Genomic DNA, 25,398 nt, shown 5'->3' on the forward strand with positions numbered 1-25,398 from the left:
TCAGAGAAATGCAGATCAAAACCACAATGATTGGACTTCCCTGGTGGCACAGTGGTTAAGAATCTGCCTGCTAGTGCAGGGGACATGGGTTCGAGCCCTGGTCCAGGAAGATCCCACATGCTGCGGAGCAACTAAGCTTGTGTGCCACAACTACAGAGCCTGCGTGCCACAACTACTGAAGCCCACGTGCCACAACTACTGAAGCCCACGCACCCAAAGCCTGTGCTCTGCAACAAGAGAAGCCACCCAGTGAGAAGCCCGCGAACCGCAACAAAGAGTAGCCCCAGCTCTCTGCAACTAGAGAAAGCCTGTGCACAGCAACAAAGACCTAAGGCAGCCAAAAATAAAAATAAATAATTTTTAAAAAAAAAACCCACAATGATTTTCATAACTGTCGGAGTGGCTGTCATCAAAAAGACCACAAATAACAAATGTTGGCGAGGATGTGGAGAAAAGGGAACCCTTGTACACTGTTGGTGGGAATGTAAATTGGTGCAACCACTGTGGAAAACAGTATGAAGGGTCCTAAAAATATTAAAAATGGAACTACCACATGATCCAGCAATTCCACTCCTGAGTATATATCTGAAAAAAATGAAAGCACTAATTCAAAAAGATGACATGCACCCCGTTGTTCATAACAGCATTGTTTAATACAATAGCTAATATATAGAAGCAACCTAAGTGTCCATCAGCAGATGAATGGATAAAGAAGATATATAGATATATTGATATATAGATATAGATATTCACACACAATGGAATATTAACCAGCCATAAAAAAGAATGCATTTTTGCCATTTGCAACATGGATAGACCTAGAGCATTTTTTTAAAGTTTATAATCATTTTAAAAATTTTTTGATGTGGACCATTTTTAAAGTCTTTATTGAATTTGTTACAATATTGCTTCTGTTTTATGTTTTGGTTTATTTGGCCACGAGGCATGTGGGATCTTAGTTCCCTGACCAGGGATCAAACCCTCACCCTCTGCATTAGAAAGCGAAGTCTTAACCACTGGACCAGGACTTCCCTGGTGGTCCAGTGGTTAAGAATCCACCTTCCAATGCAGGGGATGTGGGTTCGATCCCTGGTCAGGGAACTAAGATGCCACGTGCTGTGGGGCAACTGAGCTCGCACACCGCAATGACAGATCCATCCCACATGCTACAGTGAAGATGCCGAGTGCCGCAACTAAGACCTGACGCAGCCAAATAAATAAATATTAATAAGAGCAACAAAAATAACCACTGGACTGCCGGGGAAGTCTTGATCTAGAGCATATTACAGTTAGTGAAGTAAGTCAGATAAAGACAAATACTCTATGTTATCACTTATATGTGAAATCTAAAAAATACAGCAGACTAGTGAATATAACAAAAAAGAAGAAAACTCACAGATATAGGGAACAAACTAGTGATTACCAGTGGGAGAGGGAAGGAGGGAGGAGCAAGATAGGGGTAGGGAATTAAGAGATACAAACTACTATGTATAAAATAAATAAGCAACAAGGATAAATCGTATGGCACAGGGGGAATATAGCCACTATTTTGTAATAACCTTAAATGGAGTATCATCTATAAAAATATTGAATCACTGTGATGTATACCTGAAATTAATGTAATATTGTAAAGCAACTTAAAAACGTAGTCATTTCAGAGGGCAGTGCATGAATTTCAGTCCTACAATCATTGCTCATAGCAAGTTAAGAAAGTTTCTGAAAGTGACTCCTGAGTTTGATACCCACTTCATTCAACTCAGCCAATGTACATGGGGTACTTACTATGTGCAAAGCTTCATGCCACATGAGGGGAATGTAGACACCCATGGAACATAGTTCTTGTCACAGTCGGGGCACTGTTTGGGGATGGAAGGTGGGGAGAACATTATATGGCACAATAGACTGTAATAGAAAGATGTGGGCATCTTCAGTTTTGGTCATGTTTGTCCCTTGAAAGTAGATTATCTATGTATCTAATCTATCTATCTATCTAAATTTATTCTGGGGGGAAACAGCTTTACTGAGGTATAATTCACATACCATACGATTCCATACAGTTCACCCATTTAAAGGGTGGTTTGATTTTTTTTAGAAAGAGCCAGATTGGGGCTTCCCTGGTGGCCCAGTGGTTGAGAATCCGCCTGCCGATGCAGGGGACACAGGTTTCTGCCCTGGTCCGGGAAGATCCCACATGCCGCGGAGCAACTAAGCCCGTGTGCCACAACTACTGAGACTGTGCTCTAGAGCCCGCGAGCCACAACAACTGAAGCCCACGAGCCACAACTACTGAAGCCCGCACGCCTAGAGCCTGTGCTCCGTAGCAAGAGAGGCCACTGCAGTGAGAAGCCTGCGCACCGCAGCGAAGAGTAGCCCCTGCTCGCCTCAACTAGAGAAAGCCCGCATGCAGCTAGGAAGACCCAACACAGCCAATAAATTAATTAATTAATTAATTATTTAAAAAAGAGAAAGAGCCAGATTGCCTGGAGCCCGGTCTTATGAGTTATAAAGCTGAGGCGTTACTATTAAAAGCAAAAAGACTAAATATTCTGAGGCTTCCTGTAGAGAAACTGCAAAATCTTGGGAGCAAAAGACAACTTGAAAAGCTGGAAGGGAAAGGCACTCACTGGGAAGGGTAGACTATGGTATACACAGATGAATAGCAACCAGCCTCTCCTCCTATAATCAGTCCTCTATTTTTCCACACATCAGTCCCCTGCATGGGCCAGCTCTTTGGGGACCTGTGGGCAGTGTCATCGTTGGAGTAGTGCAATTTGAGAATAAAGGCATCCTACTTCTGTAGGACCTGAAGGTTCTCTCTTATTCTTCAACGCGTAGGTTTCTGGAATACAGTCTCTATGCTATGTTTGATTGAGTTAGATTCCTTTAACTGACATGGAGAAAAACCAGTTGGCACTTTGGGGGCAAAGGACTGCTAGAGTGTGAGTAGAAGGGTAAAGACCAGGAGAGGTGAGGGACAGGGAAATGACCCATCTCTACCAGGTAAAAGGTAAGACTCTGCTAGTTCTCATGACCAGATAGTGGTGACCCCTGACTTCTTCAAATGTAGGGAGCAATATGATTTATGTGGCAGGGAACTGCATTCATGCTTTCCCTGATAATTTGCTTTTCCAAAGCTGTATTTATTTTACATCTTCCTTCCTTCCTTCCATGTTGTTTTGTATGTTCACAGAGTTTTGCAGTCATCACCACAATAAATCTTAGAACATTTTCATTACCCTAAAAAGAGTAGTCACCTCCCAAATTCTGCTCCACCATCTCCTCCAACCCACTAATCAGTTTTCTATCTCTATGAATTTGCCTGTTTCATATAAATAGAACCATATAACTTGTGGTCTTTTGCAACTACTACTATCTTTTATTTAACATAATATTTTTTAGGTTCATCCATGTTGTAACATGTATCAGAACTTCATTACTTTTTATGGTCAAATAATATTTCATTATGTGATTATACCATCTTTGTTTTATCCATTCATTGATCAATGGACATTTGGATTGTTTCCAACCTTTTGGCTATTACAAATAATGCTGCTCTGAACATTCATGTACAAGTTTTTGTGTGGACATGTGCTTTTCATATCTCTTGGGGTATATATGGTAACTCTAAGTTTAAGTTTTTGAGGAACTGCCGACTGGTTTTTTTTTTGCGGTATGCGGGCCTCTCACTGTTGTGGCCTCTCCCGTTGTGGAGCACAGGCTCCGGACGCGCAGGCTCAGCGGCCATGGCTCACAGGCCCAGCCGCTCCGTGGCATGTGGGATCTTCCCGGACCGGGGCACGAACCCGCGTCGCCTGCATCGGCAGGCGGACTCTCAACCACTGAGCCACCAGGGAAGCCCCTTAAATTTTGCCTTTTTAGAAACAGTTTTAATCGTAGTATATATTCTATTTCATATGCTGCCTTTTTTGCATGCAGTGTTACTGCAATTTAGGCTTTCCTCTCTTTCTTAACAAACTTGAAGTTCTTTTTATAATTAACTATGAACCCTGAAATTAGAAAGAGATCTGGACTTTGAAAGATGAAAGGAAGCAAGGAAAAGTAGTTTTTAGAGTTTAAAAATATCATATGTCTCCTCTCCTCCCTCAAATAATTTGAGGCATTTCTTAAGATGACTAAAATATTAAAATAACAGAGAAAACTACTAGAAATTACCCTAAGAAATCATCATTAATTATTCACAAAGATATATCTACAAGGCTGTTCATTGTTTTATATATATATATATATAATGGCAATAAACTAGAAGCGATAGAACATTGATATAAATTATCTATGACAACATATAACAAAATGAATGTAAAATGTTACAAAACATCGTGTGAAGTATGTATTAAAAATACACATGCATAGAGAATTGGAGTTACCATATATAATATCAAAGTGTTAAAAGTGGTAATTTCATAGTGGGAATGTGGTTAATTTCAATATTTAAAAAACACTTTTCTGTCATTTCCTAATTACCTGCAAGGAAAATTTTATCACTATTGTAATAATTAAAAATACCATCCAAAAATGCAAAACAAAGCACTTAAAAAATCAGTGGACTAAGAGGGAAATAACTACCAAAGGGTTGCAAAAATATGCCACCCCAAAATGTGTCACTTTGGCATAAGGATTATTTTGAGCTAAAAGCACTGAAAAACAGCAAGTATGTAAGAAGAGTGGTCTGACCTCCCTTTGTCTTCCTAAAAGCAGGAGGTAAAACTCCCAACTGAAAGATGTTTTCCCTAACCCAGGAGAAAGAAACATTGCCAGAGAAGGGGTACAAAGCCGAGATTTCTGTACAAACAGGTCTTGTTAAAATAATTATCTTATCTTTAGCCTCCCCATATATGTTAATTACTTTTCCACAATTGTCACTCTTTGTTCAACTTAATATAAAAACATTTAGGTTTCCACTTCTTTGGGCCTTCATTTCCTTATGAGGGCTCCTGTACACTTCTGTTAAATAAATGTGTATGCTTTTACCCTGGTAGACCGTCTTATGCCAGTGTAATTTTCAGGCTGGGCCGGAGACCCTAACAGAGGAGAGGTTAAGTTTTGCCTCCCGCACAGCACCAAGTCCTTGACACCCTAGTTGCTGCAGAGTTGTTTTGCCCAGAGAGCCTAGCCAACAAGGGCAGAAAGGAAAACAGTGTGTCATGTATTTTCGCTGTCCAAAAAGAACAGAGGAGCCCTCGCTTTGTTACCAAATCCTGGCCAGGTGCTGCTTTCCTTTGCGCCGAGCATGCAGGGGCTTGAATCTTGCTGAAGTCGGATTTGCGTCCCCAACCGCACGGACACCTGTCCAGGAGCGGAATGGCCTGGGTCGGGTGAGGTGCTCAAGGCTGCGTTTGACTCGCGTTCTCCTGTTCAGCTCCCACAGAAATCTTGTGAAGTAGGCAGGCAGTAGTATTCCCACTTTACACTTTTGGGAAATGGAGGTTGAGAGAGACTTGAGGGTGTGACCCAGTCCCATAGTGGAGCAGCGAGTCAGGCTCGCAGAACTGACAGTGCGGCCCTCTTCCTCTGAGGGCCGCTTACCCCCGCCGCCCGCAACTGCCCTGCCCACCCCTGCGGCGAAGTACTAGGACGCGTAACAAATCTACGCCGTAATTTTTGCGTATGCCTGCCAAGACAAGGAATTGAACAATCTTTTCAGCTACACTTGTCGACGATCGTCTTTGTGGTCGGCACGAAGCATAGCTAGAGCGAACTGACCGCTTCTCCAAAAGCAGTGACGTCGAGTGACAAGAGGCGGGGATATGTAGATGAGGGGCGCGCCGCCTGCTGGTTCTATTTCATTCTTCGCGGGGTAGAATTTCCGCTGAACGTTCAAAGGATGTATCCTGGTCAGTGTCATATGAATAATCCTGCAGTTTGTAACCAGAGGTCTATAGAACTTGGAATATAATGACCATAACTATATTGTGTGCTGAGTTCGAGGGTGAGATGCCAGGGAGTACTTACAATTCATACTTACCTGGCAGGGGAGATACCATGATCACGAAGGTGGTTTTCCCAGGGCGAGGCTTATCCATTGCACTCCGGATGTGCTGACCCCTGCGATTTCCCCAAATGTGGGAAACTCGACTGCATAATTTGTGGTAGTGGGGGACTGCGTTCGCGCTCTCCCCTGATATGAACTGTTTAAAGTAAGATGTGGGTTTGGTCTTTTTATGTGTAGGTGTTTAGATTAGGTTTGTGACCTTAGTAGAATTTCATTGGTTGTGGTTGTTGTAATGTAGTCATACGTTAATTGCTTTGGGGGTTTTAATTTTTTTCGCTTTAAAGTGTTTACGTGTTTTCATTTGTCAGTGTTTCTCACGTTGTGTCTGTAGTTAGTTAGTCAGCTTCAGGGATCTGAAACACTGTAAGTTGTTTTACTCTACACTGTTGGAGGTTTTAGAAGGTGTTCTTTTGCTTTTGTTTTCCTGCGCCAAGTCTGTCTGCGGTTTTTTTTTTTCTGCTGTTTTTGAAAGCCCATCACTTAGCACTTTTTCTTTTTTTTTGTTTTTTTTTTATCTGCTTCATGGATAAAGATCATCTGTGTCATATTTTAGATTCCACATATAAGTGATATTGTATGGTATTTGTCTTTCTCTTCCTGATTTACTTCACTTAGTATGACAATTTCTAGGACTATCCATGTTGCTGAAAATGGCATTATTTTTTTATGGCTGAGTAATATTCCATTGTATGTATGTACCACATTTTTTTAAAACATCTTTATTGGAGTATAACTGTTGTTACAATAGTGTGTTAGTTTTTCCTTTACAACAAAGTGAATCAGTTATACATATACATATGTTGACATATCTCCTTCCTGCATCACCCTCTCTCCCACCCTCCCTATCTCACTCCTCTAGGTGGTCACAAAGCACAGAGGTGAGCTCCCCGTGCTATGCGGCAGCTTCCCATTAGCTATCTAATTTACATTTGATAGTGTATATATGTCCCTGCCACTCTCTCATTTCGTCACAGCTTACCCTTCCCCCTCCCCATATCCTCAAGTCCATGCTCTAGTAAGTCTGTGTTTTATTCCCGTCCTACCACTAATCTCTTCATGACATTTTTTTTTCCTTAGAGTCCATATATATGTGTTAGCATACGGTATTTATTTTTCTCCTTCTGACTTACTTCACTCTGTATGACAGACTCCAGGTCCATCCACCTCATTATAAATAACTCAGTTTCATTTCTTTTTACAGCTAATATTCCATTGTATATATGTGCCACATCTTCTTTATCCATTCATCTGTTGATGGACACTTAGGTTGCTTCCATGTCCTGGCTATTGTAAATAGAGCTGCAATGAACATTTTGGTACATGACTCTTTTTTTTTTTTTTTTTTTTTTGCGTTACACGGGCCTCTCACCGTTGTGGAGCACAGGCTCCGGACGCGCAGGCCCAGCGGCCACGGCTCACGGGCCCAGCCTCTCCACGGCATGTGGGATCATCCCGGACCGGGGCACGAACCCGTGTCCCCTGCATCGGCAGGCGGACTCGCAACCACTGCACCACCAGGGAAGCCCATGACTCTTTTTGAATTATGGTTTTCTCAGGGTATATGCCCAGTAGTGGGATTGCTGTGTCGTATGGTAGTTCTATTTGTAGTTTTTTAAGGAACCTCCATACTGTTCTCCATAGTGGCTGTATCAATTTACATTCCCACCAGCAGTGCAAGAGGGTTCCCTTTTCTCCACACCTTCTCCAGCATTTATTGTTTCTAGAGTTTTTGATGATGGCCAATCTGACCGGTGTGAGATGATATCTCATTGTAGTTTTGATTTGCATTTCTCTAATGATTAATGATGTTGAGCATTCTTTCATGTGTTTGTTAGCAATCTGTATATCTTCTTTGGAGAAATGTCTATTTAGTTCTTCTGCCCATTTTTGGATTGGGTTGTTTGTTTTTTTATTGAGCTGCATGAGTTGCTTATAAATTTTGGAGATTAATCCTTTGTCAGTTGCTTCATTTGCAAATATTTTCTCCCATTCTGAGGGTTGTCTTTTGGTCTTGTTTATGGTTTCCTTTGCTGTGCAAAAGCTTTTAAGTTTCATTAGGTCCCATTTGTTTATTTATTTTTTTCTGCTGTTTTTGAAAGCCCACCGCTTAGCACTTTCTTTTGTTGACATCTTTTTCTGTAAACATAGGCGGCTTCTGGGTAATTCGGTGTGCCCTTGCCCCACCTGATTTCAAAGCTTTAATCATATCTGTAAAATCTGTTGTGACACAAAAGGAAGTAACATTCACAGGTTCCGGAGAGTAGGTTGCGAACATTGCGGCGGGTCTTTCATTAGCCTACCACATCAACAAAACCTGGGATAGGTTTGTTCGGCGCAGAAAAATGACGTCCTTAAAAGTGCCTGGAGTATGTAAATGAGCGCAGTGTCTGCTGGTCTTGTTCACATTGTACATACATTTGTTATTTTGCAAATGTTTTGGTATACGAAATGTTTTTGTCAGGTTTTTATAGTTTGGAGAAGTTTTTATTCGTAAGTGAGGGTCTAGAGCTTGCGTGAAGAGAGTAACCGTAAGTGTCAAGTGTTTCGCGTCTGGGGGTGAGGTGCCAGGAAGGTTAAGCAACTCATACTTACCTGGCAGGGGAGATACCATGATCACGAAGGTGGTTTTCCCAGGGCGAGGCTTATCCATTGCACTCCGGATGTGCTGACCCCTGCGATTTCCCCAAATGTGGGAAACTCGACTGCATAATTTGTGGTAGTGGGGGACTGCGTTCGCGCTTTCCCCTGATAAGATTTGTTGAAAAACAGAAATTTCAGTGATTATTTTTTTAGTGGTTTTTATTCTTGTTTGTTAAGTATAGGGTGTAAATACCGCGCGATTTCCATTGTAATAGGGGGATACTTATGCTTGGGAAATGTGGAGAGTTGTATGTTGTAGAACGAAAAAATTTAGTTTTTGAGAAGCTGCATGATATATACAGTATTTCTTAGTTTAGCGTGCATTCTTGCAGAATGTTGGCATTACGTGAGAAAGAAAACAACCAAGTTTATTTACTATAGTGAAAAGTGCTTGTAGTGGGAATTTAGGACGAGTTTCCCCGACTAATTGCAGGAGCTGGCTTGTTGGTTTGTTTGTTTGCTTGCTTTAGTAATATTTAGAACTGTTTTAAGCCCTAGGACTCCGCAGACGGCATTTTTAAAAAGTAGGATGACAGGAGAAGAAAAAAAGGGAGTAAGATTTAAAGTATTCAGGGAGTGGTTGTTAACGTGTAAATGATTAGCACGGTCAAAGGCTTAATTCTTAGGAATGTGCATGTTCTATAGCTTTAGGGGAAAAAAAAGAAAGCGTATGAAACTGAAGTGGGGCTGGGGTTTTAAATTTACCTGTATTATTTTGAACATTTTATGTCAAAATGTAGTCATCATGTATTGGTGTAAATCAATTAAGTAAAAAATTTTAAAAGGTTGAAAACATTAAAATGTCTATTACTAAAAAATAAAACAAGAAGTATTGGTGAAGATCTGGGAAAATTGGGACACTTTTTCAGTGCTGGTGATAATGTAAAGGGTCCAGCCATTATAGCAAACAGTGTCGAGTAAAAAATTATTCACAACCTACCCGAAATTGAGAGTTTTATTCGGCGGGAATTCTTAGGACTTCAAGCTTGGGAGGCAGCATCTCAAGTAACCCTGAGAGAACTGCTCCGAGGAAGTGAGGGGGCCAGCCAGGATATATAGGAGTTTTGCAACAGAGGGTAGATAGTCTGAACGTCAGAAGATTGTCGTTAATTAAAGAAAACCAGATATCGCAAGGTAAGGAATTTAGCGCTTTTCTGTGTATGGGAAGATGCAAGAGTCTGGGCTCACCGAAATCATTCCTTTGATATGCACCTCAGCTATCTGGGGTCAGTATCCTGTGTTTTCATATCCTGAATTTCCTCAGGGCTTACCCTAGGGAGTGACTGCAGTCTGATGGCTGCTAGATGGCAGGTATTCTCTTCCTTCCGGAGTTCCCTCAGGGCTCACTAGCTCACGGTCGGCGGCGGCTGCAATCACTGACGACTGACATCCTTTGTTTACTGATATGGCAGGCAGTATTCCATTTCTGAACAGTAGGGCCATTCCTCAAAAAATTAATCCAACAATCCTACTTCTGGGTATATACCCCAAATAATTGAAAACAGGGATTTAAAGAGATATTGGAACACTCATATTCATAGCAATATTATTCACAATAACCAAAGGTGGAATCAACCCGTGTCCATCAGTGGATTAATGGATAAACAAAATGGGGTGTATATACATAGCGGGAAAGTATTCAGCCTAAAAAAAAGGAAGGATATTCTGAAATATGCTACAACATGGATGAATCTTGAGGACATAGTGAAATACGTGGGTCACAAAAGGACAAATAAGTGTTTCCACTTTCGTGAAGCCCTAAGTGTAGTCAAATTCATAGACACAGAAAGTAAATTGGTGGTGTCCAGGGCCTGGGAGGAGGAGAAAATGAAGAGTTAGTATCTAATGGGGTATGGAGTTCCAGTTTGGAAAGATGAAAAATACTCTGGAGATGGATGGTAGTGATTGTAGTACGACAGTGTGAATATACTCATGCCACTGAACACTTTAAATTTGTTTGAAGTGGTAAATGCTATGTGTATTTTTACCACAGTAAAATAAAGAAGGAATAAAGGCAGTGTTACATACAGGCGAACATTCCAGCGTGACAGAGCCTGAAAATGCACATTGGATTTGTCCAGGTGTAAGAATATATTGGGGGACTTCTCTGGTCGTCCAGTGGTTAAGAGTCCTCCTTCCAATTCAGGGGACGTGGGTTTGATCCCCGGTTGGGGAAGTAAGATCCCACATGCCACAGGGCAACTAAGCCCGCACGGTACAACGAAGAACCCTCACACCACAACTAAGACCCGACGCAGCCAAATAAATAAATAAAATATTTTTTAAAAAAGAAGAAGATACTGGGGGCTTTGGCCAGCAGCCCATTGTCAGGGGTATGGGGGAGAATAACACACCAGCAGACCATTCCAGCTGAATGGATGAATGAAGTGGAGATAGTAACTGTAGACTCCCCTTTCAAGAATATTTTCCACTTTAAAAAAAAATAGATATTTCAATTGGTGATAAGCACTTTTTATTTTTTTAATATTCATTTAAAATATTAAACTTTTTTCTTTATAATTATTAAAATGTCCCATGCCTTTACTAAACTAAAATAGAACTATATGCATATTCATATGCCATATCTAGCTATTATTAGTGTATTAGTGTGCTAGGACTGCCATAACAAAATACTACAGACTGGATGGATTAAACTACAGAAATTTATTTTCTGAAGGTTCTGGAGGCTAGAAGTCCAAGATCAAGGGGCCGATAGGGTCGGGTTCTTCTGAAGCTTCTCTCCTTGGTTTGCATATGGCCACTCTCTTGCTGCCTATTCACATGGTTGTTCCACTGTGCAAGTGCCCCTGGTGTCTCCTTCTTCTTATAAGGACACCAGTTGTATTGGATTATGTACTCATTCTAACAGACTCATGCGGGCCTCTCACTGTCGTGGCCTCTCCCGTTGCGGGGCACAGGCTCCGGACGCGCAGGCTCAGCGGCCATGGCTCACGGGCCCAGCCGCTCCGCGGCATGTGGGATCCTCCCGGACCGGGGCACGAACCCGCGTCCCCTGCATCGGCAGGCGGACGCTCAGCCACTGCGCCACCAGGGAAGCCCTAACAGCCTCATTTTAACTTAATCACCTATTTAAAGACTTTATCTATGTACATCAAATAGAAATATGCTACTCCTTTTTAATGCCTGGAAATAGGGAGGCAGAAAGCGGGGTGGGGTGGGGAATGGAGGTGGGGAAGGAAAGTTATAAAAGCTTCAGCTCATATTTAAACCAAACAATATTTTCTGAGTCACTGTTCTTTGCTTAACAACGTTGTGATTGCTAGGATGCTATAGGCACTGACATGGCTAGTAACAAATACAAAGAAAGTAAAGTTAAAACACTCAAGTTATTAGCATTTCCACATTTTATCAGTAGATAAATTAAGAGGGGGTTACTTCTCAGTAACCTAAAAGCCTCTTGGCTGGGGAAGACCCACAGAATGTGTCAACCTTTCTGGTATTTGTTTCACTTCACCTCATATCCCACCCTCTGTGTCTCTCCATGGAACACTCAATTATGCCGCTGATATGCATGCTTGTTGATTCATGCAAATGGGGCTTCTCTTATCCACTGTCTGTGGAATACCAGCCTGGTGCCACTTGTCTGCCCTGCTAGACCAAGCATTGTGATGACAGTGATCCTATTTTAGGTGACTTACACAGTACCTGTCACCTGTGAGACACATGGTAGGTATACCACAATCACTGGTCAGGTGTGGATGCTACACACTGTGGAAAGTTTAAATTTCTTTGCATGGTTCTTGTGTGCACAGTAGCAGCTAACAACTACTAAGAGAGCTCCTCCTTGGGGCCAGGCAGAGTTCTAAGCACTTTACAGAGTTCTAAGATTTTATTTAACATCTCAGCAGCTCTCTGGTTATTATTACCCCCATTTATAGATGAGGAAATTGAGGCCCATCAGTTATATAATTTCTCCAAGGTCACACAGTTAGGGAGGTGACAGAGCCAGGATGAGAACTTCAGAGTCTGAACTGGGAACCCAACACACATACTATCTACTTTCCTACATAAATGACAGCATTTGTATACTAGCCTTTCAAAGTTAATACCCTCCAGGAATTCCCTGGCGGTCCAATGGTTAGGACTCTGTGCTTTCACTCCCAAGGGTGTGGGTTCAATCCCTGGTCGGGGAACTAAGATCCCGCAAGCCGCCAAAAACAAAACAAAAAAATCTCACAAAGTTAATACTCTCCTAATTGTCTTAATGATGCAACAAATACATGTATTTCTAATTTTACTTTTTGGTAGTCGTCACTTTTTCACTTCAAGGAATTGATGATAAATATGTTGAGTTCTTCAATTTCAACAGTAACATTGAGAATAAACTTTAATCTTGTAGAATTTATTTTTACATTTTTTGGCCATGCCACGTGGCATGTGTGATCTTAGTTCCCTGACCAGGGATCAAACCCGGGCCCCCAGCAGTGGAAGCGCAGAGTCTTAACCACTGGACTGCCAGGGAAGTCCCTAATCTTGTAGAATTTCAGTAATTGTCCCCTAATGCTGTTCATTATCAATGTAAATGGACAAGAAGTGAAAGAAATGTGAACGAATCGACGTTTTTTCCTTGCATTTCTGATCCAGTTAGAGCATGTTGCTTTCTTTTGAAACAGGATGTCTCGGGCCGTTCATCTTCCAGTCCCCTGTCCTGTTCAACTTGGTTTGTTAAGAAATGACTCCTTGGAAGCACAACTTCATGAGTATGTCAAACAGGGGAACTATGTGAAAGTGAAGAAGATTCTTAAGAAAGGTAGGCACCGTATTGAAACGGCAGATGTGACTTGATTCACATTGCTGCATAACATCAGAAGGGAAACCAGGTACGTCATAAAACTGTGAGTTCTTGGGGAAGTTGGAAGTTAAACTTAGAGATGAGATGTTCTCTACCAGTGCAGTCAGGTTGTTCAGTAGAGGTCTGAAATTTCTGGAGGCTGTTTTGTTTTGTTATGTGCTAAGGAACCATAAAGTCTTCCAACCGTTAGGCTCCTAAGGGTTTCTCCTCAGGCCCCAGCCACCCACCTTGGATTCTGCCTGATTCCCTTTTCTCCTTCAAATCTACTCTGCCCGCCAAGTCTTCTGAGGCCTGTGGTGGAGAGAAGGCCAGTTTTTTTTTTTGTTTTGTTTTGTTTTTGTTTTTTATTTTTTGTTTTTTTGCGGTACGCGGGCCTCTCACTGCTGTGGCCTCTCCCGCTGCGGAGCACAGGCTCCGGATGCACAGGCTCAGCGGCCACGGCTCACGGGCCCAGCCGCTCCGCGGCACGTGGGATCCTCCCGGACCGGGGCACGAACCCGTGTCCCCTGCATCGGCAGGCGGACTCTCAACCGCTGCGCCACCAGGGAAGCCCGAGAAGGCCAGTTTTCACAGCTCTCTTCTTCCTTGCTCCTTAGAGGCACTTGGTACTTTGGTTTTCAGGGTGTTTTGTTTTTGTTTCTGTTTTTTGCTGTAGGCTACAGGCACCTCAGCCTGCAGAGCAGACAGAAATAAGAAACATAGCTCAGGCAGTCTTCAAAAGAACAAACAGACAAACACAAAAAAACATACAAACAAAACCTCTGCTGGTATTTGCCCCTGATCTAGAGATCCAGACCTGCTTTTTCTAGAATAACCAGAAGACCTGTTAGATTCCCCCTCGTCCTTCTTAGTATTAAAGGGAAGGCTTATAAGGAAGGCTTCTCTCAGCTGGTTTGTGGAACAGTCAGGGTGACCTAATTTTTCGACAGTGTTTCTCTGTTTGCCTCAACAGTATTCCTGAGGACTTCCAGAAAGGTAACACCAGTTTTGTTTTGTTTTTAATGTTTATTTATTTATTTATTTATTTAGCCTGCGCTGGGTCTTAGTTGCTGCATGTGGGCTCTTAGTTGTGGCATGCATGCAGGATCTAGTTTCCCGACCAGGGATTGAACCCGGGCCCCGTGCATTGGGAGCGTGGAGTCTTGCCCACTGGACCACCAGGGAAGTCCCGTAACACCAGTTTTTGTAGGACTCAACTACCCCAAACGTACTTCTCTCAAAAACTTTTCAAGTGCTTCTGGGGTCTTCCCTGGCAGTCCAGTGGTTAAGACTCCGCACTTCCAGTGCAGGGGGCACAGGTTCTATCCCTGGTCAGGGAAATAAGATGCCACATGCTGCGTGCGCCGTGTGGGCCAAAAAAAAAAAACCATCTCAAGGGTTTCCATGTACCACCCCTAGAATCTATAGGTGAAGTGGCCGATGGTGAACTCAATTTATTTGAAAGTTTCTGTTTTCTACCCCCTCAAAGATTTTGCACTTTACCTCATAACACATCCATGTTTTAATATAAAAATTGATGTTCAAGATAGGTATGCTGTGACTTCTAGTGTCTGTCTATCCATATCCTCCAGTATCAGAAGCAGAGTTCTAGGACATTTTTTATCTCCTAGACATCTCCTAAACGTTCTGCATCTTCAAATTCTTTTTTTTAAACTCTTTTTTTTTGAGGTACAGTTAATATACAATATTATATAAGTATCAGGTGTACAACATAGTGATTCACAATTTTTAAAAGTTATACTCCATTTATAGTTATTATAAGCTATTGGCTATATTCCCTGTGTTGTACGATATACCCTTGTAGCTTACTTATTGTATACGTTGTAGTTTGTACCTCTTAATCCTTTCCCCCTACTCTGCCCCTCCCCACTTCCTTCTCCCCACTGGGAAGCACTAGTTTGTTCTCTATATCTGTGAGTCTCTTTGTCAGATTCACTAGTTTGTTTTATTTTTAGCTTCCACGTATAAGTGGTATCATACAATACTTGACTTTCTCTGACTTAATGCATCTTCAAATTTTTGACATTAAACTACAGCAGGGGATGAGGTTGACAGGTATAACTGAATATGAAGCAGGACTTTATCTGTGCCTGGAAATTTCATCGAAATCCTCAGGGTGAAGACCAAGGGGTGATAAATGCCCCCACAGTCTAAAGCAAGGCTTCTTAGGAGATAGCCAAAATGATCTTGGACCTTCAACTCCATCACCCACGTCAGGCCTATCTAAGAGAAGGTGATGGGGTAGCGGTGGGAGTGTCAGTGGAAAGATTGTCTCAAAGGCAATCACAGGAATAGAATGCTGTGGCTTTTCCCCCTTTCCCAGCCTCAAGCCTAGTAAGAGGCCATTCAGGTGAACCTCACGGAGAGAATTGTGATGTGTGATGCCTACAGGCAGGAGAGTTGGGAGTCTGTGGCCCAGCCTGCTGAACCACAGAAACATGCCAGCCCGCCCCAGCTGCCAGCAAGGTAGCATGAATAGAACCTGGCATGTTACCTGGAATTTAGGGGTCAGGAGGACTGCCATCTGCCTCCTACCTGGAGCAGTTCTTGATGGCTGGATGAGCATAAGGGATCAGCTTTTGGAGTAGCCATACTTTCATCAGTTGTGGGGTAGGTAGACTCTATGCAGGGTAGCTGAGCCATCTAAACGGACCTCACCTTTGAAGGAAGGAAGAATCCCAACAGAGAGGCTGGAGATGTAGCAAGAAGTCAGCAGAAATGCAAACCAGAACTACATTGAGGTATCATCTCACACTGGTCAGAATGGCTGTCATCAAAAAGTCTACAAACAATAAATGCTGGAGAGGCTGTGGAGAAAAGGGAACCCTTCTACACTGTTGGTGAGAATGTAAATTGGTACAACCATTATGGAGAACAGTATGGAAGTTTCTTAAAAAACTAAAAATAGAACTACCATATACCACTCTTAGGCATACATCTGGAGAAAACTCTAATTCAAAAAGATACATGCACCTCAGTGTTCATAGCAGCACTATTTACAATAGCCAAGACATGGAAGCAACCTAAACGTCTATCAACAGATGAATGGATAAAGAAGATGTAGTACTTACAACTGGTGGAATATTACTCAGCCATAACAAAGAATGAATTAATGCCATTTGCATCAACATGGATGGACCTAGAGATTATCATACTAAGTGAAGTAAATCAGACAGAGAAAGACAAATACCATATGATACCGCTTATATGTGGAATCTAAAAAAATGATAACGAATGAACTTACAAAACAGAAAGAGAGTCACAGACGTAGAAAACAAACTTTTGGTTATCAGCAGGTAAAGGGGATGGGAGTGATAAATTTGGAGATTGGGATCCACATATACACACTACTATATATAAAATAGATAACTAATAAGGACCTACTGTGTAACATAGGGAACTCTACTCAATACTTTATAATGACCTATATGGGAAAAGAGTCTAAAAAAGAGTGGATATATGTATATGTATAACTGGTTCACTTTGCTGTACAGCAGAAACTAACACAACATTGTAAATCAACTATACTCCAATAAAAATTTTAAAAAAGGGGCTTCCCTGGTGGCGCGGTGGTTGATAGTCCGCCTGCCGATGCAGGAGACACGGGTTCGTGCCCTGGTCCGGGAAGATCCCATGTGCCGCGGAGCGGCTGGGCCCGTGAGCCGTGGCCGCTGAGCCTGCGCGTCCGCAGCCTGTGCTCCGCAATGGGAGAGGCCACAACAGTGAGAGGCCCGCATACCGCAAAAAAAAAAAAAAAAAAAAAAAAAAAAGTCAGCAGGGGAGGGCAGTGGCCTGCATTAGGGCGGTGTGCAGTAGAGTAGAGATACCTGAAGGACCCACTAACCCCTCCCACAAAAGAGCAGGCATTAGGACAAAGCCACAGGCAACAAAGAGCATCAGCTAAGTACAAAGGCCTTTGCCCCTTGTCATCTCATTGGTTCTCTCCCTACTTCAGCTCTGGAGTTGTCAGAAACAGCCTTGAGATCAGAGGGGTGGAAGAGCAAGGAAGAGGTTTTGATTTCAAAAGGACTTGGGCAATTTATTACCTGAAATGAGACTGTGCTTTGACTGCCTCAGAGTGACTGAAAGAGTATGGAATCTGCCTGAGGTGCCTTTCAGGAGCGGGGCAGCAAGAACTAACTGACAGAGTGTACTTGAGGGTAGTAGAAGAAAAGTTGTTTCCTGATTGTATCCTACTTAGTTCATCCCATTCAGAAGACCAGATACTACAGATTATATGAGTTCTAAAACCCAAAGGATGAGTTCCAGAACCTCAGACCAGACTTTATTCATTTTTTTATTACACATATATTAATTGAGCCTTGGGGTTAGAGCAGCCAAGGAAAGATGTACAGCCCTGCCTTCCAGAGTATAATCCAGCAGAAGAAACAGACATGAGTCAGTAATTGAAGTCCAGAGAAGAGCAGGAGGAGAAGGAGGCACACACAAGGTACATCTCAGTCTCATCTGGGAGGTAATCAAGGGAAAATTCTTCGAGAAAGTGATATTTAGGCTTGGGCCCTAAAGAAGAAAAGTTGATGTGAAAAGAAGTAAAAGGTAAAAGTTAGAGGCAAGGGAGGATTAAAGGGATGCAAAGGCCCTGATAGAAAAGAAAAGTGTGTGGATCACTTGAGTTGGAGGAAAAGGCAAGGTGGTGGGACAGAGTGGTATGGGGTGAAGCTGGCAAGGTAATCTGAAGCCACACCAGGCCGCGTGGGCTGTTGGAAGGATTTTGGTAATAGGTGCCTCCGTATTTAGGATTGTTACAGCTTCCTGGTGAATTGACCCTATTATCATTATGAGATGTCCCTTCTTATCTCTGGTAATACTCGTTGTCTTGAAGTCTACTTTTTCTGATATAGAGCCACTTCAGACTCCTTATGCTTACTACTTATGGAATATCTTTAGAGTTAAAATATGTCTTCTGGGGGCTTCCCTGGTGGCACAGTGGTCGGGAGTCCGCCTGCCGATGCAGGGGACATGAGTTCGTGCCCCGGTCCGGGAAGATCCTACATGCTGCGGAGCGGCTGGGCCGGTGAGCCATGGCCGCTGAGCCTGCGCGTCCGGAGCCTGTGCTCCGCAACGGGAGAAGCCACAACAGTGAGAGGCCCGCATACCGCAAAAAAAAAAAAAAAAAAAAAAAAAAAAATGTCTTCTGTAGAGAGCACACAGTTGGGATTTGTGCTTTAAAATCCATTCTGATACTCTCTGACTTTTAACTGGAGGGTTTAGTCCATTAACATTTTATGTAATTATTGATATGGTTTATTACAAAGAACACAATTCAGGAACAGCCAGATGAAAGAGATTCAGGGCAAGGCATGGTGTGTGTGTGAGTGCTTGGAGCTTCCATGCCCTCTTTGGGTACACCACCCTTCCAGCACTTCAGTCGGTTTACCAACCTGGAAGTTCTCCAAACGTAATCAGTTAGGGTTTTTATGGAGGTTTCATTATTTAGGCATGATTGATTTGGCCATTGATTGATCTCAATCTTCAGCCCCTCTCTCCTGCTGGAGGTGGGACAAGGTTTGAAGTGGAGGGTTATGGCAGAGCTGAAAGTCCCAACCCTCTAATCATGAATTGGTCTTGGTCTTTCTGGTGACCAGCCCATCCTGAAGCTATCTCAGAACCCCTCAGCCAAGAGTCATCTCCTCAGCATACCAAAGACACTTATCACTCTTAACACTAAGGGAATTCCAAGGGTTTTAGGAGCTCTTGTGCCAGGTACCTGAGAGTAGAGTTCTATTTCTGAATGGTTGCTCTGGCTGCGGAAGGTTATGAGGTATGTGAGGAGAGGGAGAAAAGAGTAGGATGACTTGTTTTTGGTTTGAGCAACAGGGTTGAATGTGGTGTCATTGCCAGAAAGAGGAATAGGTTTGGGAAAGAAGCTATTGGAAGTCAGTCTGGACCAGCTGAGTTAGACACCTGTGATTCAGCTAAGTGGAATATCAAATAGAAGCTGGGAGTATATGAGCCAGCAGCCCAGAAGAGATCTGTCTGCATATCCATGTTTTGAAACCAAGGATGATCAAGCGAAGAGGGCTGAAAATGCTGGCAGGAATCTCACTCTCTTACAGACAGGCTGCCCTTGTTGGGGCAGGAGTAGAGCAAAAAGGAGGGGAAAACCAGGTGGTTCCCAACAGTGATGTCAGTAACCAGGTTGAGGGAAAGGACAATACATACATTGATTCATCATGCATTCAGTTAGTCTGCATTTGTTGGGCATCTACTATGGCTGGCAAGGGGCTGCAGATGCAAAGATAAATGTGACCTGGTTCCTGCTTTTAAAGACCTCACAGTTGAGTAGGGGAAAATAAATGCATTTATAACGCAGTGAGCTATGTAGAGGCACTTAAAAGATAATTAGGGACACAAAGCACATTGTGGTCACTGTTAGCTGGGAAGGTGAGGGAAGGCATCTAGAGAAGGTGACGAGAGCTGAGAATCTGCTCACAGGAGGCCAAGGGGTGGCGTGGATGGTGAGGGATCCACGGAAAGGGTGGAGAAACAGAGAGTGGAAAAGTCTTAGATACAGAAGGGCCCAGATGAAAGACAAGGGGCCCTTGGGTGAAAGTGACTGGAAGGCACTTTATAACTCTTTAAGACATAAGGAACCTGCTCTGACCCCAAGGAGATGTGTCCCAGAACCGGCCGGATTGCCCCAACACTGTCCGTTTCTCTGAAGGGATTTAATTCAGAGCATTTGGCTGGCTCTACGGAGACTCTGTTAGAAGCGGATAGATGAGATGAACCTGGTAGTCACGTTAGGCATGTCACTATGATGCAATAAAGATGTGATTGATTCAGGAAACCACGTGTATGTCCACGCAGTACGGTGCTTTCTGGCATGCTGGAAGACGTGGGGGCAGAAGCATCTTTACAACAGGAAGTTAAATGATGAAAACTGTTACCCACCATCATATATGAGGTGTGTGTGTTCTTTGAGGAGAAGCTGGGCCCAACTTTTGCCACAAGTAAATGGGTCGGCTTCCTCTGAGATTTGGAAGCCAGGAAGATCAGTCATTCAAGACTGAACTTTGAGGGATGGTGTATTTAGTGCTTTTTTTTTTTTTTAAACCACTGCGTGGGTATGTGGGATCTTCGTTCCCCGACCAGGGATCGAACCCCAGCCTGCTGCCGTGAAAGCGGGGATTCCTAACCACTGGACCACCAGGGAATTCCCTTTAGTGCTTTCTCAGAGAAATGAATTCAATTGGAAACTAGAACTCCTGATGGAGACACCTTGGCTTTCCAGGAAGAACCCAGACTTGATCCAGTGCCAGATGTACCTAGTACCTACCTGTGGTTCCCTTGACGAGCTGTGTGACGGATGCTCTAGCCAGCATGTATGAGAATGGGGAAATAATTACACCCTTTTCCTTCACTTGTTTAGAGGATGAAGTGAGACAGTGGGTTAAAATGCCTATCATGGAGAAGGCACTCATAAACCACCATGGGTACCTTCATTATTACGCGGGATTACACTAGTTCTGTGTCCCTCTCTTTTGTCCTTCTTTCCCCACCTCTCTTTTTCAAGGTAAAGGAAACATGGTCTCTCCAAGTCGGCGGATTTCTCCAGCAGGCAAGAGGCAGTCCAGAGGAATCGGTGGCGGGCAGCGCGTTTCCTTAACCTACAGAGGGGCGACGCGACCCGTCCTGGACCCGGCGGGGCGGGGTAATAGTAGCCTGGGGTAGGAGTCAGATGCGCGCAGCGTGTGACTGCCTGCCAGGAAGCCGTATGTTAATGAGGCCTGTTGCTGCTTTGAAGTGTTTCTGGAAGGTTTACCGGCGAAAATGGTGTTTTGAACTTTGCCCTTTCACGGAGTAGTTATGGGATATAAGATAAAAAATGTTTCTCCGGGGGCGAGGGACTTGAGAAAACTGTCGCCATCAGTACAAGGTGGGCGGCTGCCGCATACCCACCAGTGACGATTTCAAAGTGAAGATTAACGTTGTAGATACAAAACTAACTTTTGTGGTTTGTTGTTAGATAAAATTTGAAGAGGGTGTTGGGACATTCGAAACCGTGGAAAGGTAGCGTTTTTTTCTGAGCGTGAAGGTAGCCCTTGGTGTTGTTTTTACAGCTACTATTACATGTTGATGATCGTTCTTGTCCTTAAGGAGAGACCGCTCATTGAGTGGTTTTGTTTGCAATTGTGTTTCGCTAAAGAACAATCAGGGTCTTTTTTTTGTTTGTTTCTCCCATGGTACGCTTACAGCGGTTTAGCTCTGTAAATCGTTTCTTCCGAAGTTAGCTCTTGTGGTTTTCTTTTTTCTTATTCACCGTGTGGTTTTCTTTAGAAGAGAAATCCCTGTCTCTTCCCAGGCTTCCTTGTAGCAGCAGCATCCATTGAGTTGTTCCAGGCACAAACCAACATGTCAGCCTTTGAAACCTCCTTCCCTGACACCCCACCCCACCTCCTGCAGCAAGTCCACCAGTGAGTCCCGTCCTGTCAACTCAACTTCCGGAACAGCCCGCGTTTCTCCTTCTTCCTTGCTGAGCCCAAATGCGAGCCACCGTGCTGTCTCCTACAGACACCGTGGCAGTGGCGTCAGAAGTGGTCTCCACAGCTTCAGACCTCCCAGTGGCTTCCCTTCACACTTAAAATCCAGCCTCCCCAGGCCTTGGCCTTGCCTAGAAAATCCGCAAATACCTGCCTGCCTGCCTGCACCTCCCCCCTCCCTCCTACCCTGTGTTCTCCAGCTGTCTTCACACAACCTTGCTCCTTTCCTTGGGTCTTTGCCTTCCATTCGCCGTTTTCTCTCCTTAAACGTAACCTCCAAAGAGAGGCCTTCCCTGAGCACCCAAATCTAAAGTAGGCACCAAGTCCCTCTCTGTTTCGACACTTAAAATCCTCTGCATGCCTCATCCTCTGACCCTCTTGGGTGTTTGTTGTCAGCTCTCTCCCTCGCTAGAATGTAAGCTTTTTGTGAGTAGGGGGCCTCTGTTTGCCCAGTGCCTAGAGTGTCTTTATTTTACAACATGGAAAACTGGGATGATGGTTAAGGTGACACCTACCAGCTCTGCGATTTAACAGACCTCAGGCAAGTTACCTAGCCTTTCTGTGCCTCAGTTCCCCTGTCCATAAAACTGGCATACACCTGTATTGATCTCATAGTTAAAGCACTTAAGATAGAACGATGACCGGTGCCTGTCAAGCTCACGCTAGTATTGTCGTAGCTGGCACTCAGGTATTTGTGGAGGGAAGAAATGATGTCAGATGCAGCAACCAGCTGTCTTTTAAAAGCTTTTAGATAGCTAGTGGGAAGCTGCCGCATAGCACAGGGAGATCACCTCTGTGCTTTGTGACCACCTAGAGGGGTGGGATAGGGAGGGTGGGAGAGAGGGTGATGCAAGAGATATGGGAACATATGTATATGTATAACTGATTCAGTTTGTTGTAAAGGAAAAACTAACACACTATTGTAAAACAATTATACTCCAATAAAGATGTTTAAAAAAAAAAATTCAGAAAGTGTGAACAGGTAGTACAGTCATGTGGTAAAAAACCAAAAGGTTTTGCCTTCCGGCGCTGGTTCTCAGCCCCCCAGCCCCCCAGCCCCCCTGTCCCTGCCTCAGTCACGGTGACCTCTTACCAGAGTTTGAAAGTCAAACTTGCAGGACAGCCTTGAATGAAACCGCTAAGATATTATAGATTGCTCAGTGGAACCAGCTAGGTTCTCACTAGCAAAAGCAACGGCCCACCCTTTCCTTTATAGCTTTTCAGGGGCGAGGTGGTTTTACCAGGTCTGTGGAGGGAATGCCTCCTGGGCTTTAAAGACGCAGGTTGTCATTGGCTGTCATTCAGTATTATGTTAATTAAGTGTGGCTGTTTTAAAACTTGTTAAATTACATTTCCAGTTAAAATGTTAAAATGAGTTGGTAAGTGATAACATTTGAAAGATTGTATTGGAAGAGCTCTTCCTCTTTTTTCCCAGTAGAATTAGAAACGGGGGAAACGATCTTGCCCTCAGTGTAAAGTGTGCGGCTACCACAGGCCCAGCAGTGACGGGGGCGACAGAGTCAAGCCTATACTTTCAGGGATCATTTCTATAGTTTGTTACTAGAGAAGTTTCTCTGAACGTGTAGAGCACCCAAAACCACGAGGAGGAGACGCAGTGTTCTCTTCTGAGCGTGAAGCCGGCTCTTGGCGTTGTTTTTGCAGCTGTCACTAGCCATTGATGATCGTTCTGCTCTTCCTTCGGGAGAGACAGAGGGAGAGGACACCGTCTGAGTGGTTTCGTTTGTAGTTGTATTTCGTTAAAGAACAGTGAGGATGGTTTTTTTTTTTTTTTTTTAAGATGTTGTGTTTTCTTGTTTGTTTCACTTTTGTATCTCGCGATAGTTCGTACGTAGTTTACCGTGTGTTTACAAGTTTTTCTGCTGGTGCTTGCTGTTTTCCGGTTCTCCGGTTGCCTCTTATTCCTTAATTGTAATCTCTACAAAGTTGGCTTTTGTTCCTTTTTAGTCGAGTCAGTCCCTTGTGTTTCTCATCTCCTTTTTCTCCAATCATTTGTTGATTAAGAGTATTTTTCTGACTGTATTTACTTTTTAAAAGGTTTTGACGATTAGGGCTATTTCCAAGATGAAACGGTGTGATCCAAGTTAGGGGGTCAGTACATGGCCTGGAACATACTAAAGTACTGTATAAGTGGTAGCTTTTTTTTTTTTTTTTCCTAAAGAAAAGGGTAGTCCACTTTCAAGTGATGGTTTTTGTTGGTAGAGGTTGGGGTGCATAACCTTTCGCATTCAGGTGGCAAGTTATTTTTTCACAGATATAGTCTACGGGAATTCCTGGTGGTTAGGACTCGGTGTTTTCACCGCCAGGGCTCCGGTCCAGCCCCTGGTCAGGGAACTAAGATCCTGAAAGCTGCGCAGCGGGGCCAAAAAATGAAAATAAACTGTAAACAGACCTGCTGATGAAAAATAAAGGTGATAACAGTCTAAAGTTTAAAAAAATTTCAGTAAAAATGTTCAGAATTACCACATTTTGGGAATCCCTCCGGCTCCTAGAGAAGTTTTTGGCCACCAGAAAACACAAAAATACCACAAAACTACGGTTTTTGTTACTGTAGTCAAAAAAATATTTTTTTAATTAAATTAAAAAATTTTTTTTTTTTAAATTATCTTTGGCTGCGTTGGGTCTTCATTGCTGAGCAACGGCTTCCTCTGGTTACAGCGAGCGGGGGCTACTCTTCGTTGCGGTGCGTGGGCTTCTCGCTCTGGTGGCTTCTCTTGTTGCGGAGCACTGGCTTTAGGCGTGCGGGCTTCAGTAGTTGTGGCTCGCGGGCCCTAGAGCGCAGGATCAGTAGTTGTGGCGCACGGGCTTAGTTGCTGTCCGCCATGTGGGATCCTTCCAGGCCAGGGCTCGAAGCCAGGCCTGCCTGCATTGGCAGGCGGATTCTTAACCACTGTGCCACCAGGGAAGCCCCATAATTTTTTTTTTTTTTTTTTTTTTTTTAATGAAGAGAAGTGCTTCAAAATACACCTCTTCGTTCCCCACTGAAGATTGGCCCGGTACATTATTTTGAAAGAAATACTTACCCAGGTGAGCCCAATATGCACCCCTCACGTCCACACTCACGTGAGTAACCAGCAGAAGGTCTCAAAAGGCTCAAATCGAAATTTAAGATCTTATAAGGTTAAAAGATCTCTTTTATTGAAATAAAAGATCTTTTTAAATTATTTAAATATTATTTAAATATTTAAATATTATTATTACTTAAGTTTTATTATTTATTTAAATATAATAATATTTAAATAATAATCTTATTTAAATAAAATAATCTCACCCACAGACGCTGCCTGTAGTATTTAAGATTAGAAAACTAATCTGAGGTACCTGAGCACACCTTTGTCTTAAATTAGTCCTGGCAGTGTTGTTAGTGTTTTTAGAAACAGAAAGGCAGTCGGTTCTGATTGTCTGTCTGTCTG

General features: G+C 43.2%; 1 protein-coding gene, 3 non-coding genes and 1 pseudogene across 11 annotated transcripts in view; all 5 read left to right on the plus strand.

Annotated features, from left to right (window-relative positions):
- Window positions 1–25,398, plus strand: part of TEX14 (testis expressed 14, intercellular bridge forming factor) — a 168,860-nt gene that overhangs the window by 74,771 nt on the left and 68,691 nt on the right. For all 8 annotated transcript variants that reach the window (XR_010838188.1, XR_010838189.1, XM_067021230.1 and 5 more), the window contains exon 2: window positions 13,285–13,421. Coding sequence is in view for 6 of the 8 variants with exons in the window: in XM_067021230.1 (XP_066877331.1) it covers window positions 13,286–13,421 (136 nt within the window). In the remaining 2 variants the exon portion in view is untranslated. The remainder of the gene's footprint in view (window positions 1–13,284; window positions 13,422–25,398) is intronic.
- Window positions 5,976–6,139, plus strand: LOC131747223 (U1 spliceosomal RNA). Its single transcript, XR_009332846.1, has one exon. It is a non-coding gene; the product is annotated as a U1 spliceosomal RNA (small nuclear RNA).
- On the plus strand, window positions 8,595–8,758 carry LOC131747199 (U1 spliceosomal RNA). Its single transcript, XR_009332825.1, has one exon. It is a non-coding gene; the product is annotated as a U1 spliceosomal RNA (small nuclear RNA).
- Window positions 21,425–21,606, plus strand: LOC131747186 (small nucleolar RNA U3; annotated as a pseudogene).
- Window positions 23,490–23,703, plus strand: LOC131747181 (small nucleolar RNA U3). The gene has a single exon (XR_009332811.1). It is a non-coding gene; the product is annotated as a small nucleolar RNA U3 (small nucleolar RNA).

Source organism: Kogia breviceps, chromosome 19, assembly GCF_026419965.1.
Source record: "Kogia breviceps isolate mKogBre1 chromosome 19, mKogBre1 haplotype 1, whole genome shotgun sequence".
NCBI classification, from domain to species: domain Eukaryota; kingdom Metazoa; phylum Chordata; class Mammalia; order Artiodactyla; family Physeteridae; genus Kogia; species Kogia breviceps.